Here is a 15,290-nt window from a genome sequence, read left to right as displayed (position 1 = left end):
ACGGCAGTGACACTGATACCATGGGATGCTATCATTATCTGAGAGGGGGACTTTCCAAAAAGTGTTGCTGGGCATGTTGGCAGCAAGGGCTTCTTGCATTTGCCATGGTGGAGTCTATGGCTATAGGTAGCATTAACTATACCTCTAAGGTCAGTGAGAGACAGCCCAACATATGGCTTATTATAGTTATCTACAATAGTGTCATTGACAAGAGCAAAACAGAGGGGACTGTCTGGATTATGGGTTTCACTATATACTACGGAGAAACAAATAGGCAGAGTGGTTATGGAAATGTTGGCATTCCAGGTTATGGTCACCTACTGGATGGATAACTCAGGATCAATAAGTTTCGAATTATTAGAGAAGAGCTTAGGTAAAGCTCCTTCCCAATCAGCAACTGCTAAAGATGGTGGCCTAGTGACCAAAGCTCAATTTACCTGATGGGAGGCTTCACTGTTAGCAGTGAGCACTGCACACAATAGGACCATCAACCTAAGCCCAGGGATGGTATTGCCATCAGGCAAAGGAGCCAATCTGGTGGCTTGTTCAACAAGACCTTTAATATCACCCAGGCTACTTTAAGTGAGGTCTGTATGCATTGTTGAGTCCTTTGTTGTGAGGTTTCTCCTCCAGAGTTAGTTTCTTCATCTTCTTGGTTGGTGGTTTTAGGGGTTCAGGGCTTGACTTTCTGGCAGGCTCCCAGATGGGGTGAGATTCCTGTCAACATATGTAAACCCTCCACTTATGGTTAGGAGGGCCCCGGACCATCCTATGCATTTGTTATGGCATCCATGAGACCACAGGTAGATGGGAGGGCCCCATGAGGATGGTCCCAATGCTTATGGGCTGCTGTTTCTGTAGAAAATTTTGAAACTGAAAGAAAATTTAAAGTAAATAAGATTCTTTTCAAGGCATCACAAGGGGACTTGGTATATAGTTTCCCCCTCTGTTTTGTAACATGGTCTTTAATTCCTTGTGTGTTCTTTCTGTGTTGCCTTGAGTCCAAGGGTTGTAGGGGATCCCAGTTAGGTGCTGTTTTTGTCAATCATTGCAAACTGCTTGAAATGTCTTGCTAGTACAGGCTGGCCCATTGTCAGTTTTAATAAACATGGGAACATCCATAATTCCTAAACATTTAAGTAGGTGAGAGATGACCTCTTTTGTGGTTTCTCCTGAAGAGACTATGGCCATTACACAACCTGAATACATATCAACAATTACATGAATTAGATGTTAAATTTCCAAAAGGAGAAACATGAGTGACAGCCATTTATTTGCCATAAAACATTATATCTCAATTCTTGGGGATTCACTCCAGCAGGTTGTAAAGGTCCAGTAGGGAGAAGAGGTGCACATTTTTTGCAGGCTCTGACTAACTGTCTGCAAGCCTCCTTAGTCCTGCTTTTATGCAACTGCCATGGCTGAGGCCAGCAAAGAGGCTTGAACTGCTTGTGTCCCTATATCCTGAGTGGCCAAAATGCAGTCATCCAGTGTGCCATTTTGTACTGGTGCCACTGCTGCTCTATGTTCCTTATTTAGTCCGTCCCAGATCAACTCCTTGGCTAAGGCCACCCTGGCTCCTTCTTGAGACACCTTCCCTTCTACCGCCTTGTTTACTCTGTCAATAAACTGTGGCAAGTCCTCAGTGGCTCTCTGCCTTAAGCCCTGTGTAGAAACTGTCCCTTCCCCAGATGGTAACTTCCTCCAGGCCTTAGAGCAACAGAGTCGCACCTGATCTAAATAATTTCATAGGCCTATGGCTTGTACCACAGGGGAACTGTAGATTCCCTCTCCCTGCAAGCACTCAGCCAGGAGGTTAACATTTGTGGTTACAGACGTCAGTGTGTTATGATCCCCCTGCTGTTCACATTTATCATAGAAGAATGCTTTCCACATCAAAAATGTTGCAGGCTCAAGAGCTGCTCTGGCTAGGTCCTTCCAGTTTTGAGGGCAATTAAGTTCAAGACTGAGTGATTCAAGCATTTTCTCTGCAAACAGCCCCCAAGGTCCATCCTCTTTTACTTTAACTCCTTCAGAGTACCCCAATGCATGTGGATACCAAGTGGCAGGGCACTGTAGTATGGGGGCCGTGCTGACTGGCAAGGCTTGTACTCCCTTATCCCACTTCTCATCTCTTATTCTACACAGATGTTCAAAAGGATCTCTGGACTCCTGGAATGGGTTTCTGGAAGACCATGGCTTGGGCTTGTCCAGTGGCCTGGTCATTTCTAAGCTGTCATAGTCCTTGCTGGTTTTGTCATTGCCTCATAAGGAGGCAGTTGCCATTGACTCAGGGAAGATATAATCTTTGCCTGTCAGTAGAAGGTGCACCTGCACCATTTGTGGTCACCTCTTTCTGCACCATGAAGGATAGAGGTACCATTTCCTGTCTGTCTCCTTCCTGCAGCCTTTGTGGTTGATTGCTTTGAAGTAGATTCTCTCTCCCCCCTTCTCTGCTTGCCTGTCTTTCACACCCTCTTCTTCCCTCAGGGCCATCATTATGTGACAAGAGTTTGTTTCAGGGTCCCCTGAACTTTGCTGAATGGCTGTTACAATAGGAAAAAAATGTAGTGGTAAAGTACAACCCATCTCACTTCAGCTTGCTGTGCATTGCCATTATCTTGTCCCATATCCTAGGATCAAAAACATCAGCAGCACTTATCCATGGACTGGTATCAATTACAACATCCCAGAACTTCTGAGTTTCTCTCTTATTCAGGGTTAAACCTCTGGTATCTAAGAGAGTGCACAGCACTTGCAGCTGCAAGTCTGTGGTGGAACTCAGTAGGTTCCCCATTTCCCCTTCCTCACTGCTTTGTGAGGGGCCACACCCTGTCTTATAGGCTTACCTCAGGTCCCTGTTCAGGCACCAGCTGCATGGGCCCTCTCTCTTGTTCAGTGAGGAGGTCCACAGAACAGGGTAGAGGAAAGTGTGGCTGTGGAGATGCTAATCAAGACCCCTGGAGACCAAGCAGGAAGCAGGTCTGATTTTTTGTGCAGTTTCCATGTATATATACTCAGGCAGTAGCTCAGCAGATTACAGGCAGCCACCAGTACAATGTCTGCTAACTTTCCTTGCAGTGACCAGTCAAAGAGTGGGCTGTGGAACAAGCACAGGGACTGCAACACATGGTCTCATGCCCAGGGCTCTGCCTATGGGGTAAGTGGCCTGCTGCTCACATGCCTATCATGAGGGGAGTGACCTTCCACTCAGACGCCCTTAACATATGCCATGTATGCAGTACTCCATGTACTTGTCCCCACATGCATGAGCAGATTAATACTGTAAACCAGGTCATGACTGGATTTTTCCTTTTTTAAAATGTGTATTGTCTATGTAAGAAAGGATTAATCATTTTTCTTGGATGGTTTTCATATAATTTAAATAATGTTTGATATTTTTTTGCTATTTAAGTGCAGCCTCTTTTCATAATATCTTATAACTCATTAAAATTTGTTAATGAGTTATTTTTATTTCTAAAAATTGGTTATGACTATTCAGAGATAAAATGATTACACAATGAGAGTTGTGACATAATTCGTCCATCTTTGTTTGAATGAGCCAACTGCATGGTAACTGTACGCAGGGGGTGTTGCAGAAGGAAGTGTGTCATTGGGGGCATGCCCTGGTAGGTTAAATCTTCCCTGGGGACCTTTGCCTCCTGTTCCACCATGAGCTGATCATGTTTCCTCCTGCTTGGCCCTTTGGCCATAATGTGCTGCCTCATCTTGGGCTCAGAGCAATGGTTTTGGCCTACTATGTACTGACCCCTGAAACCACGAGCTCCAAATAAACTTTCCCACCTCTAAGATGTTCTTGTCAGTTATTTGGTCACAGCAAGGATAAGCATAAGATGACTAAAACACCCAGTATCATTGTATTTGGGTTTATCTGATACTCATACTGAGTATGGCTTCTTTTACAGACATGAGTGTGCTAATGTTTGGGATATAAGTATTGATACTTATTATAAGGCACCCAGAATAGCCAAAGCAATCCAGAATAAGAAGAGTTATATAGGAGGCATCACAATTCTTGACTTCAAATTATGCTACAGAGCTATATTAACAAAAACAGCATGGTATTGGAAAAAAACACATATGAAGACCAATGGGATAAGATAGAAGACACAGAGATAAACCAACATAGGTACTGGAATGTCATACTCTACAAGGTACCAAAAATATACATTTGAAAAATGGTATCCTACTTCATAAATGGTGCTGTGAAAACTGGATATCCATATTCAGAAGATGAAAATGACATCCCTATCTTTTACCTTTCACAAAAATCAACTGAAAGAAATTCAATGACCTTGAAATTAGGCCAGAAAATTTGCAACTGCTAGAAGAAAACATATTCCTTCACACACCAATGACCATTAAAGCTCAAAAAATAAAACCAAGAATCAATAAGTGAGAGGGCATCAAATTAAAGCTGTCTGCCCTGCAAAGGAAACAACTAAGAGCAGGAAGAGAGGGCCCACATAATGGGAGAAGAGCTTGTTCAGATACCCCAACAACATGGAATTTATACCCAGAATACACATAGACCTCAAAATACATAACACAAGAAAATAACCTCATTAATAAATAGCCAAAAGCACTACAATGTGTATCAAAAGAATACAAATGATCCATGTGTATATTTAAAACGTCCGAGACCTCTAGCAATGAGGGAAAGGCAAATCCAATCCACATTGAGATTCTATCTGCTTCCAGTTAGAGTGGTGATCATGAAGAGAACAACGCTGGAAAAGATGTGGGGGACAGGTCCACTTACATACTTATGGTGGGACTGAAAATCAGGACAGCTCTTTGGGAAGCATGGAGATTCCTGAAAAAACGAGGACTGGAACTGCCGTATGACTCAGCCATCCCACTGCTTGGCATATCCCTAAAATCTTCACACCAGAGTGATACAGGAACATCAATGTCCACAGCACCATAGTCCACAGTGGCCAAGTGAGGGCACCAGCCCAGGTGGCAGTCAACAGACGAGTAGATAATGATAGTGCAGTGTTTTGTTTGGCCATGAAGAAGCAAGCTATCATGGCATTTTCTGGTAAATGGATGGAACTGGATAATTATAGGCTAAGTGAAATAAGCCAGGCAGAAAGTCTGGCCCTGAGAAATCTCTCTCAAATGAAGCAACTAGAGCAAAATAAGAGGGGAAAGAGGGAGCCATGGAAAGAAGATGATCAGTAGAGAAAGGGAGGAGAGGTGGCAGGAGAGAGGGGCAAAGGGAGAATGTGGGATGAAACTGACTGAGTTATGTTTGTGTATGAATAGACCATGCAGAATCTGACATTCCTATATTTCCTTAAAGGACCAATTATAAAAACAATGAATAAAGACAAGTAAGACCACCAGAGCAGAGGAAGGGGAACAGGGGAGGAAGAAGAGGAGACAAAGAGACATCACCAAGTGGAACAAATCAAATTCCATGCATGTGTGATTGTATCAGCATGAACCCCATTAATATGTAACTAATTAAACACAACAGGGAAAAGTGAATGCCCCGATTATGAAAAGGCTAAAGGATTTGGTAGACATTTCAATATGGTTAATCCTTAGGAAAACACAACCAGTGCCACAGTGAGATACTGCCAGGTTTCTGTTCTCGAGACTAAAAGGCTCAGGGGTCACTCTAGTTAAACTGGGCTAACTGGGCTGCACGAAATAACCACACAAGAGACACAAATACCTTCTTCTTTGGGGTTGCTGTGACGGCTCCTCTGACCTTAAGGGTCCACAGGAAGAGAGAGAGCAAGAGCACGTGCTGACCCCTTTTATTGAGGAGAAGCTATTCAAATGAGGCAAGGGGTCAGGTTTCAAGGGCTGAGTCTATCTTCATGATGTCCACTGTCAGCAGGTTGACTGACACCTGGGTAGGCCACACCCAAGGGCACAGTAAGAGGAGGGGACACACACAAGGCACTTCCATGGAAGATTCTATCCTTAACAGGGCAAGGGGTTATATTACAGAGGAACAGGTGAGCATAGCTTCACCCATGGGGCTGTAGCAAGACACACCCATTTCTGTGACTGAGCGCCTCAGCACCCAGCTGGGGAGTGTAACTCAGTCACCCGTAAGGTTGGCCTCCCACAAGATACCTCCTGGCCCTGTTTTGAGGATGGCTGTGATCTACCACAGAACATCACAAGTGCTGTGAGGGGTGTGCAGAAGGAGAAACCCTGCTGCTCTCATGGTGGGAAGGAAATGACCACAGCCATTGTGGGGAGCAGACGGGAGGTCTCTCAAAGCTGACACTAGAGTGGCCATGGGGTCCAGCAATCCCGATGCTGGAAGTAAGCTGAAAGGGATGAACTCAGGATGTCACAGGCATCTGCCTCCCATGTCTACTTGCAGCACTATTCAGTACAGCCAGGATGTTAAATCAACCTAAATGTCCCTGGTTAGATAAATGGAAATGAAACACCGTCCTGCCATAAAAAGAACGATGAAGTCCTTTCATTGGGATCAATCCCCAGGAAGGAACTGGAGAACATTTTATTATGGGAAATGACACAGAATGATAAGCAACACGATCCCAAGTGGAATCTAAACAAACAGATCTATTGAAAGCTGAAAGCATGGTCGTGGATATTTGATACTAGGGAGAAAGCGGTGTACTCTGTGGGTACAAGGTTATTGTCTGATACCAGGAATATGTTCTGTTGTTCTACAGAAAAGAGAGTACATATAGTTAACCACATGCATCGTGCTTCTCCAAATAATCAGAAAAGGGGAAGTTCATTATAGTTATTATAAAGAGACAATAAAATTGGAAGTGCATGCGGCTAGGTTGTAGCTTAGTGGTAGAGCACTTGCCTAGCACATGTGAGGTACTGGGTTTGATCCTCAGCATCACATAAAAATAAATAAATAAAAATAAAGGTATTGTGTCCATTTTATTTATTTAAAAATTAAAAATATTTTTAAATAAATAAACAAATGGAAGTGCATGGATATGCTAATTACCCTGAACTGATCACTATCCAATATATGCACACATCATATTATCACACAATTTCTCATAAATATATAAAAATATTGTGTCAATAGAAACAATCAAAAATGAATTTTAAATGATTCCTTCGACCTACTTCTCCAACCTTCCTTTCTGTTTCTTCAGATCTATGTAATTCAACTCTTTATCTATGCAATTTACATAATACAATGATAGGGAAGAGAAGAGATATAAAATTCTGGAGTGAATTATGGGACACTTAGTACCCACCTCTCTGTGTGTTATAAAGATTAACTCAGAATATAACTGAAGTCCCAGCAGATGGCACCATAACATACTTCAGATCATGCAGTACAAGTTTAGTAAATATAAACATGTTGATTTCCAAAGAGCAGATTTTTGTTAGACAACTGTCTTTACCACTTTTCACACACTAGAAAGCAACAAAAAATGTGGTCATTCAGAATGATGATTAGCATTTTCACTGGGAACAAATAGAAGCAGCATTTGTGTCTGTATAATGGATCTGGGTGGAAGGACCCTGCACAGTACCTGCTTTCTCTAGCTTAGTGTTGCTGACAATGAATGCAGGGGGAAGAACATCACCACCAACAGGGAAGTTCTTAAAGAAGCCAACTCTTGGTATCACTCCAAGTCTGCAGAATTGCAATGCCTTAGAGAAGGCTGAGGACACTAAGTGATTGACAAGCACAAGGAAGTTACAGAGGCAAGACTTGCCCAAATGGTCTCAGCCCAGAGTTCCAACTAGGATCCAATGGCCGGTTGTAGGAAATGAATTTTCCATTGTCACCACTCTGAATACAATCTATTTATCTGGGTTGAAGCATGTTTGAATTAACTGTCGGTTTTGAATGTAAGATGAGTCCACAGTCAACCATGAGGGTTCTGACCATGCTTATAGAGCTGAGTTTTGTATCCATTCCATAGGGAGGTAACAGGCTCTGCCTAGTTTCATTAGGGCAGGGCAGTGCCACCCACAGTCCCATTACTGTAGCAAAAGTTCTTATTTTGGGGGCAGGGGAGGACACCTGGAGGCAGGAAGGAGCTCCCATTTTGGTCTCCACGCAGGTGCTCATTGTTCATGAACCTCTGCTATGACAAAGGACAGGGGAGTTAGGCCTTATCTGGGAGGCCCTTGTGCCCGAGGGTGTGGTGGGATAGGTGAAGAGGGATTGCAGATGCTTTTAAAGGCAGATTCTCAAGAGGAAGGTAGGAATTGTCAAGGTAATCCTGCCTGAGAAAGAAACTTACAACAGGAGGAGGAAGAGATGGCAGCCTCTCAGATAGGAAGTCCCAGGACAAGGGCCCTGTCCATTTACCTCCTGAAACACTATATATTCAAAACTCTCAAATTTTTGCTTCTGATGCCCTTACCCAATGCATCTATATCCAATGACTTGTTTTTATTTTTCTTTGTATTACAGTCAAGGTTACTCTTGGCATGCTAGGCAAGGCTGTACCAACAGCCTACCTGCCAACCCCAAGGTTAACCCTTAACATTTTTTCCATAGCCATCAAAGCCAGCTCTCCATTCTATCTTCATCGGGATCTTTTGTTTGGGACAAATCCTGACCATGACTTCATGAGCTGTGATATTGCCAATGTTCCTGTTGTGACAGATGAAGATGGACACATGCTGACACCCAACGTCCTAATGGCAATGGAGTCTAGTCCTCAGGATCAGTGAGGAAGGAGCAAGCAGGTCCCATGGGTGCTCCATCAGCTCTTTGCAGTCCAGGGTGTGGGAAATGTGCCTGGAAACAGAATGGCCTTCATACAAAACTTTTACAAATCTACTGAGCAGTACCACCTAAAGCTGAAGAGATTTACACACCTCCTCACCACTTCCTCCACACCACTTCCTCCACACCTCTTCCTCCACACCTCTTCCTCCACACCACTTCCTCCCACACCACTTCCTCCACACCTCTTCCTCCACACCACTTCCTCCACACCACTTCCTCCACACCACTCCCTCCACACCACTCCCTCCACACCTCTTCCTCCACACCACTTCCTCCACACCACTTCCTCCACACCACTCCCTCCACACCACTTCCTCCACACCACTTCCACCACACCTCTCCCTCCACACCACTTCCTCCACACCTCTCCCTCCACACCACTCCCTCCACACCACTCCCTCCACACCTCTCCCTCCACACCTCTCCCTCCACACTTCTCCCTCCACACCACTTCCTCCACACCACTCCCTCCACACCACTTCCTCCACACCTCTCCCTCCACACCACTTCCTCCACACCACTTCCACCACACCTCTCCCTCCACACCACTTCCTCCACACCTCTCCCTCCACACCACTCCCTCCACACCTCTCCCTCCACACCTCTCCCTCCACACCTCTCCCTCCACACCACTTCCTCCACACCTCTCCCTCCACACCACTTCCTCCACACCACTCCCTCCACACCACTCCCTCCACACCACTTCCTCCACACCACTTCCTCCACACCACTCCCTCCACACCACTTCCTCCACACCACTTCCACCACACCTCTCCCTCCACACCACTTCCTCCACACCTCTCCCTCCACACCACTCCCTCCACACCACTCCCTCCACACCTCTCCCTCCACACCTCTCCCTCCACACCTCTCCCTCCACACCACTTCCTCCACACCTCTCCCTCCACACCACTTCCTCCACACCACTCCCTCCACACCACTTCCTCCACACCACTTCCTCCACACCACTCCCTCCACACCACTCCCTCCACACCACTTCCACCACACCTCTCCCTCCACACCACTTCCTCCACACCTCTCCCTCCACACCACTTCCTCCACACCACTCCCTCCACACCTCTCCCTCCACACCACTCCCTCCACACCTCTCCCTCCACACCTCTCCCTCCACACCTCTCCCTCCACACCACTCCCTCCACACCACTTTCTCCACACCTCTCCCTCCACACCTCTCCCTCCACACCTCTCCCTCCACACCACTCCCTCCACACCACTTTCTCCACACCTCTCCCTCCACACCTCTCCCTCCACACCACTTCCTCCACACCACTCCCTCCACACCACTTTCTCCACACCTCTCCCTCCACACCTCTTCCTCCACACCACTTCCTCCACACCACTTCCTCCACACCACTCCCTCCACACCACTTCCTCCACACCACTTCCACCACACCTCTCCCTCCACACCACTTCCTCCACACCTCTCCCTCCACACCACTCCCTCCACACCACTCCCTCCACACCTCTCCCTCCACACCTCTCCCTCCACACTTCTCCCTCCACACCACTTCCTCCACACCACTCCCTCCACACCACTTCCTCCACACCTCTCCCTCCACACCACTTCCTCCACACCACTTCCACCACACCTCTCCCTCCACACCACTTCCTCCACACCTCTCCCTCCACACCACTCCCTCCACACCTCTCCCTCCACACCTCTCCCTCCACACCTCTCCCTCCACACCACTTCCTCCACACCTCTCCCTCCACACCACTTCCTCCACACCACTCCCTCCACACCACTTCCTCCACACCACTTCCTCCACACCACTTCCTCCACACCACTCCCTCCACACCACTTCCTCCACACCACTTCCACCACACCTCTCCCTCCACACCACTTCCTCCACACCTCTCCCTCCACACCACTCCCTCCACACCACTCCCTCCACACCTCTCCCTCCACACCTCTCCCTCCACACCTCTCCCTCCACACCACTTCCTCCACACCTCTCCCTCCACACCACTTCCTCCACACCACTCCCTCCACACCACTTCCTCCACACCACTTCCTCCACACCACTCCCTCCACACCACTCCCTCCACACCACTTCCACCACACCTCTCCCTCCACACCACTTCCTCCACACCTCTCCCTCCACACCACTTCCTCCACACCACTCCCTCCACACCTCTCCCTCCACACCACTCCCTCCACACCTCTCCCTCCACACCTCTCCCTCCACACCTCTCCCTCCACACCACTCCCTCCACACCACTTTCTCCACACCTCTCCCTCCACACCTCTCCCTCCACACCACTTCCTCCACACCACTCCCTCCACACCACTTCCTCCACACCTCTCCCTCCACACCTCTCCCTCCACACCACTTCCTCCACACCACTCCCTCCACACCACTTTCTCCACACCTCTCCCTCCACACCTCTCCCTCCACACCACTTCCTCCACACCACTCCCTCCACACCACTCCCTCCACACCTCTCCCTCCACACCTCTCCCTCCACACCACTCCCTCCACACCACTTCCTCCACACCACTCCCTCCACACCACTCCCTCCACACCTCTCCCTCCACACCACTTTCTCCACACCTCTCCCTCCACACCACTCCCTCCACACCACTTCCTCCACACCACTTCCTCCACACCACTTCCTCCACACTACTTCCTCCACACCACTTCCTCCACACCACTTCCTCAGTATATATGTGTACCAGGTTCATCCATGTGTCACCAAAAAGCTTTCTAGAACTCACACGCCCAGCATTCTTCCTGACAGCCCACTGAAAACACTCACCTGTGCATCTGTAGTGGGCAGTTAGGTCAATGAAGCTGACATAAACACTGGCACTCAGTGTTGTAAAAAGACCCACAATTCCATTTAAAAACACACATGAATTTAAAACAACCTGTAAAACGTAAATCCCCCAGAAATATTTCCTGGTTTATAAGAGATGCATAAATTACAAAAGAGTTTACAGTGCTCTCAGCTGATAGATGTCAGAATACTGCTCATCACTGAGGAGAGTCAACAGAGAATCCTGAGGTGAAATCTGTGGGCAGAACATGTCCTGATTTCTTCTAGAAAGATTCTATGGAGTTGTGTCCAGTTTTTAAAATTCCATTGTGCTGTCCAACAATGATCTATCTGTTCATGGGCCTTTAAATAACTTTACCAAATTAGGATTTATTTAATATGGAAGGAATGAAAGTAATTTATTGTTATATTTTCCATAAGTATCAAACTACTTGAAACTGTGATCAGTGTCTTAAAATAAGCTGTCATTTCTAGGTTAAACATGAAAATGTAATAAATGCACAACTTCCAAGAAAAAGACTGAAAAGAAGGATTCTGTTTGGATTATTATGAAGTATGTTAAGATAGAAAAGGACAATAGAGCAGGAATCATGAAGCAAAACAGTAAGTTGATGAATCTAGTTCCAAATGTTTCCATTGTTTACTCAACAAAACAGACAAAAGCCATGCTATTGAGAACAAATATTTCTCTACATATAGAAGCAGCATTTGTGTCTATATAATGGGTCTGGGTGGAAGGACCCTGCACAGTACCTGCTTTCTCTAGCTTAGTGTTGCTGACAATGAATGCAGGGGGAAGAACATCGCCATCAACAGGGAAGTTCTTAAAGAAGCCAACTCATATTTCTGTACATATAGAAGCAGCATAATAATTAAAATAAATATAAACCATTCACCATAACCATACCGATATATACATGACATAAAATGCAGAACAGAATAGGAATTCATTCCTGTCATTAATATTATTTTTTTTGTTTTGACATGCAATTTTCCCAAATTACAGCTTCAAGGTAATACACATAACCAGACACATGGTCACAGAGACACACATACACACACATAGAGGAACACACTCATAACCATCTATGTGTGTACAGTGACAATTTTTATGTTATGATTTGTCATAAACCATTCAGCTCTAGAGAGATGAGTCAATAACCAGCAGGACATTGTACAGGGGCACACATGTCACATGTTCCTGAGGACACTAGGGGACGTTCTACTCCAGCAGAGCCTAGACACATTGGTGTCTCTGCTCATGAGAATAAAGGGGCTGAGAGCAGGGAAAGATGCATTGGTTAAGGCAGAGAGGTACACCAGCAGCTCACTCACATTACCAGAAACACCCCACCAAATGTGTATGGTGAAGGAGAGAGTGTAGAGAGACATAAAGGTGCTCACAAGAAGAAGGACTGTTTCAGTAGCTCTGGACTCAGCCGAGGACCTGCGGGAGGGACGACTGCCATGGAGGTGCTGGAACCTCTGCTTGTGCCTGTACAGGATGAGAACCATGGAGCCACTGGCCCAGGGCATGATCCCCAAACACAGCACATCAGGGAACGACAGCAAGGCTGAATTTATGGCATAAACATTTCTCTCATAATTACCATCAGAACAGTATCCAAATTTTTTTCTCTGTGTCATATTAATGTCACCCCTATTCACAGTCACATGCACAGGAACAATGATATTGACCAGCAGGTGGAGGATCCAGCACAGGAACACAGAGGTGCCAGTGTACCTGGGGGCTTTCACTTGGAGCTCTGCCCACCTGGAGTCCCTGGGGCTGATGGTGATGGCCTGGAAGACACTCAAGAGGCAGGTGCTGCTGAAGGACATACCCCTGCCCACCCTGTGAACATAGAAAACAAGTTTGCATCCAAGATCACTGAAGAAATGTCTAAACCCAAGAGCTGCCATGGTCTGTGGGACTCCCCTGAAGAGCAGGAAAAGGAAGTTGGCTACAGTCAGGTGCCTAATAATCAAATCTGTGCATCTTAACCTACACCCAGAGCAGTAAAGGCAGAGGGAGGAGGAGAGGAGACAGAAATTCCCCAGGATTCCAACCACAGTCTGGGTCAAGAAGACCACACCCATGGCCAGGTCCCCAGAGGCCATTCTTCCATTCCCACAGACGATATTTATCTTCAGAGCAGAAGATCCTGCATGAGGACAAGAGGTAAGGGCTACATTGAAAGGGTCACCTAAAGTCCAGTGCCTCTGCTTACTATTAGTTCACAATTAGGAACATGTACTTTAAGGTGTTTCTGTTATTAAGAGAATTCCAACATTAGAATGTCAGTCATAAAGTGTATAGAAATGTATTAAAGCTATTCTAGGAGCAGACATATGTAACCTATTTATTCTTTAGAATTCTTTACATTCTGTGAGGCCACCACAACTGTTGTCAAAATAAGGACAATTTAAGGACATCTGACTTTTTTTCAATTCCATTTGGTTAGTACTACAGGGAATCGATCCTTCCTGTGTCAATTCCAAACAGTGCATTTAACCCACATTGCCCTACTGTCCAGGCTAGTTAACCAAGTTCCTCCACTTTTCCAGGTATGTGTTTAATCGGTCCTTAACAACCTGTCCTTATGTTTTACACCACATGTAAGTAACTTTATAATTTTTAGCTAGTTACCACTCACATAGAAGTAATTTTTCCCAGCCATTATAATAAATTAAAAGATGATGATGAAAGTCAGATGCACTGATTGTAATATGAATTTGGAAGAAGCTGTGCCAGGATCAGGGTGGCTTAAATCAAGATTATTTATTTAATATATTATCCCCACATCAAGACTGTTGTAATAGACTCATTTCCTTTTATTACATTAAAAAATGGAAAGAGCCCCTAGCACAGGATTTATTAAACTTCTGACACCACACACACTTAACTACAACATGTGAAACAATAGTACGTGAGTGGGTAGGGCAGAAATTCAGTTTGCCAGATTTTCTTCTTACAGACATTAATCAAATGTATGTTTTACAGGAAACAACTGCTCATATAATGAGATACAGGGGAAATACTAATGCAAGACAATTATGGAAAATTTTAAAGCATGGAATCGTGCATTTTACCTATTAAAATGGTAGACTTGGGGTCTACATTTATTTCCAAATGACAGATAATTATATGTATTTGCTAAAATGAAATGTTCTGATATATTTATATATGGGAGAAAGTGTTGATAAGTGAATTAACATATCTATAAGCTCATCAACTAATCTTCTTGGGAAATTGTTAAGGTGAAATTAAAATTTCATAAAGCAAGGAAACTCATAACAAGAACTATCAAGGTCTGACAACTGCCATGTAACACTATCATAAGTCACCTGTTCATTCCACACTGTCTCCTGAACCTCAGGAATAAGGACTGTCTCACCATGACCAACAGCCCCTCATGTCCCCAGTGCACATGCAGTTACTGTTCCACTCAGCACCTCCTACAGCAGAGTTGAGGAAGCATTTCTATTCCAGCCAGCAAAATTCAATGCACAGAAACTGCACGGGACTACACAATTCTTGCAGGCTTATCCTACTATACATTGTAAGAATAGAGATTATATAAGTACACACATAGTTACTCTAAAAGTCATATGGACAATTGATATAAAGCTGGCTGAAGGAGCTGGGGTTGTGGCTCAGTGGTAGATTGCTCACCTGGCATGCATGAGGCACTGGGTTCGATCCTCAATACCACATAAAAATGAGATAAAGATATTGTGTCCACCT

The 15,290-nt window shown here is 45.4% G+C and overlaps 1 protein-coding gene across 1 annotated transcript; it reads right to left on the bottom strand.

Annotated features, from left to right (window-relative positions):
• Nucleotides 1-12,733: 12,733 nt before the first annotated feature.
• On the bottom strand, nucleotides 12,734-13,663 carry LOC124084165 (vomeronasal type-1 receptor 4-like). The gene has a single exon (XM_046431142.1). It carries the CDS (start codon nucleotides 13,661-13,663, stop codon nucleotides 12,734-12,736), a length of 930 nt encoding a protein of 309 aa, XP_046287098.1.
• Nucleotides 13,664-15,290: the final 1,627 nt, after the last annotated feature.

This window comes from Marmota monax, unplaced genomic scaffold (genome assembly GCF_021218885.2).
Source record: "Marmota monax isolate L192 unplaced genomic scaffold, Marmota_monax_Labrador192_F-V1.1 WCK01_AAM20220418_F8-fsc00215, whole genome shotgun sequence".
In the NCBI taxonomy this organism is placed as follows: Eukaryota; Metazoa; Chordata; class Mammalia; order Rodentia; family Sciuridae; genus Marmota; species Marmota monax.
The sequence above is the reverse complement of the archived record's forward strand: the minus strand, read 5'-3'. Positions and strand labels throughout refer to the sequence as shown.

Bases quoted from the DNA above. Each gene is read 5' to 3' on its own strand.
- LOC124084165 (XM_046431142.1), bottom strand. From the start codon at position 13,663: ATGGCCTCTGGGGACCTGGCCATGGGTGTGGTCTTCTTGACCCAGACT.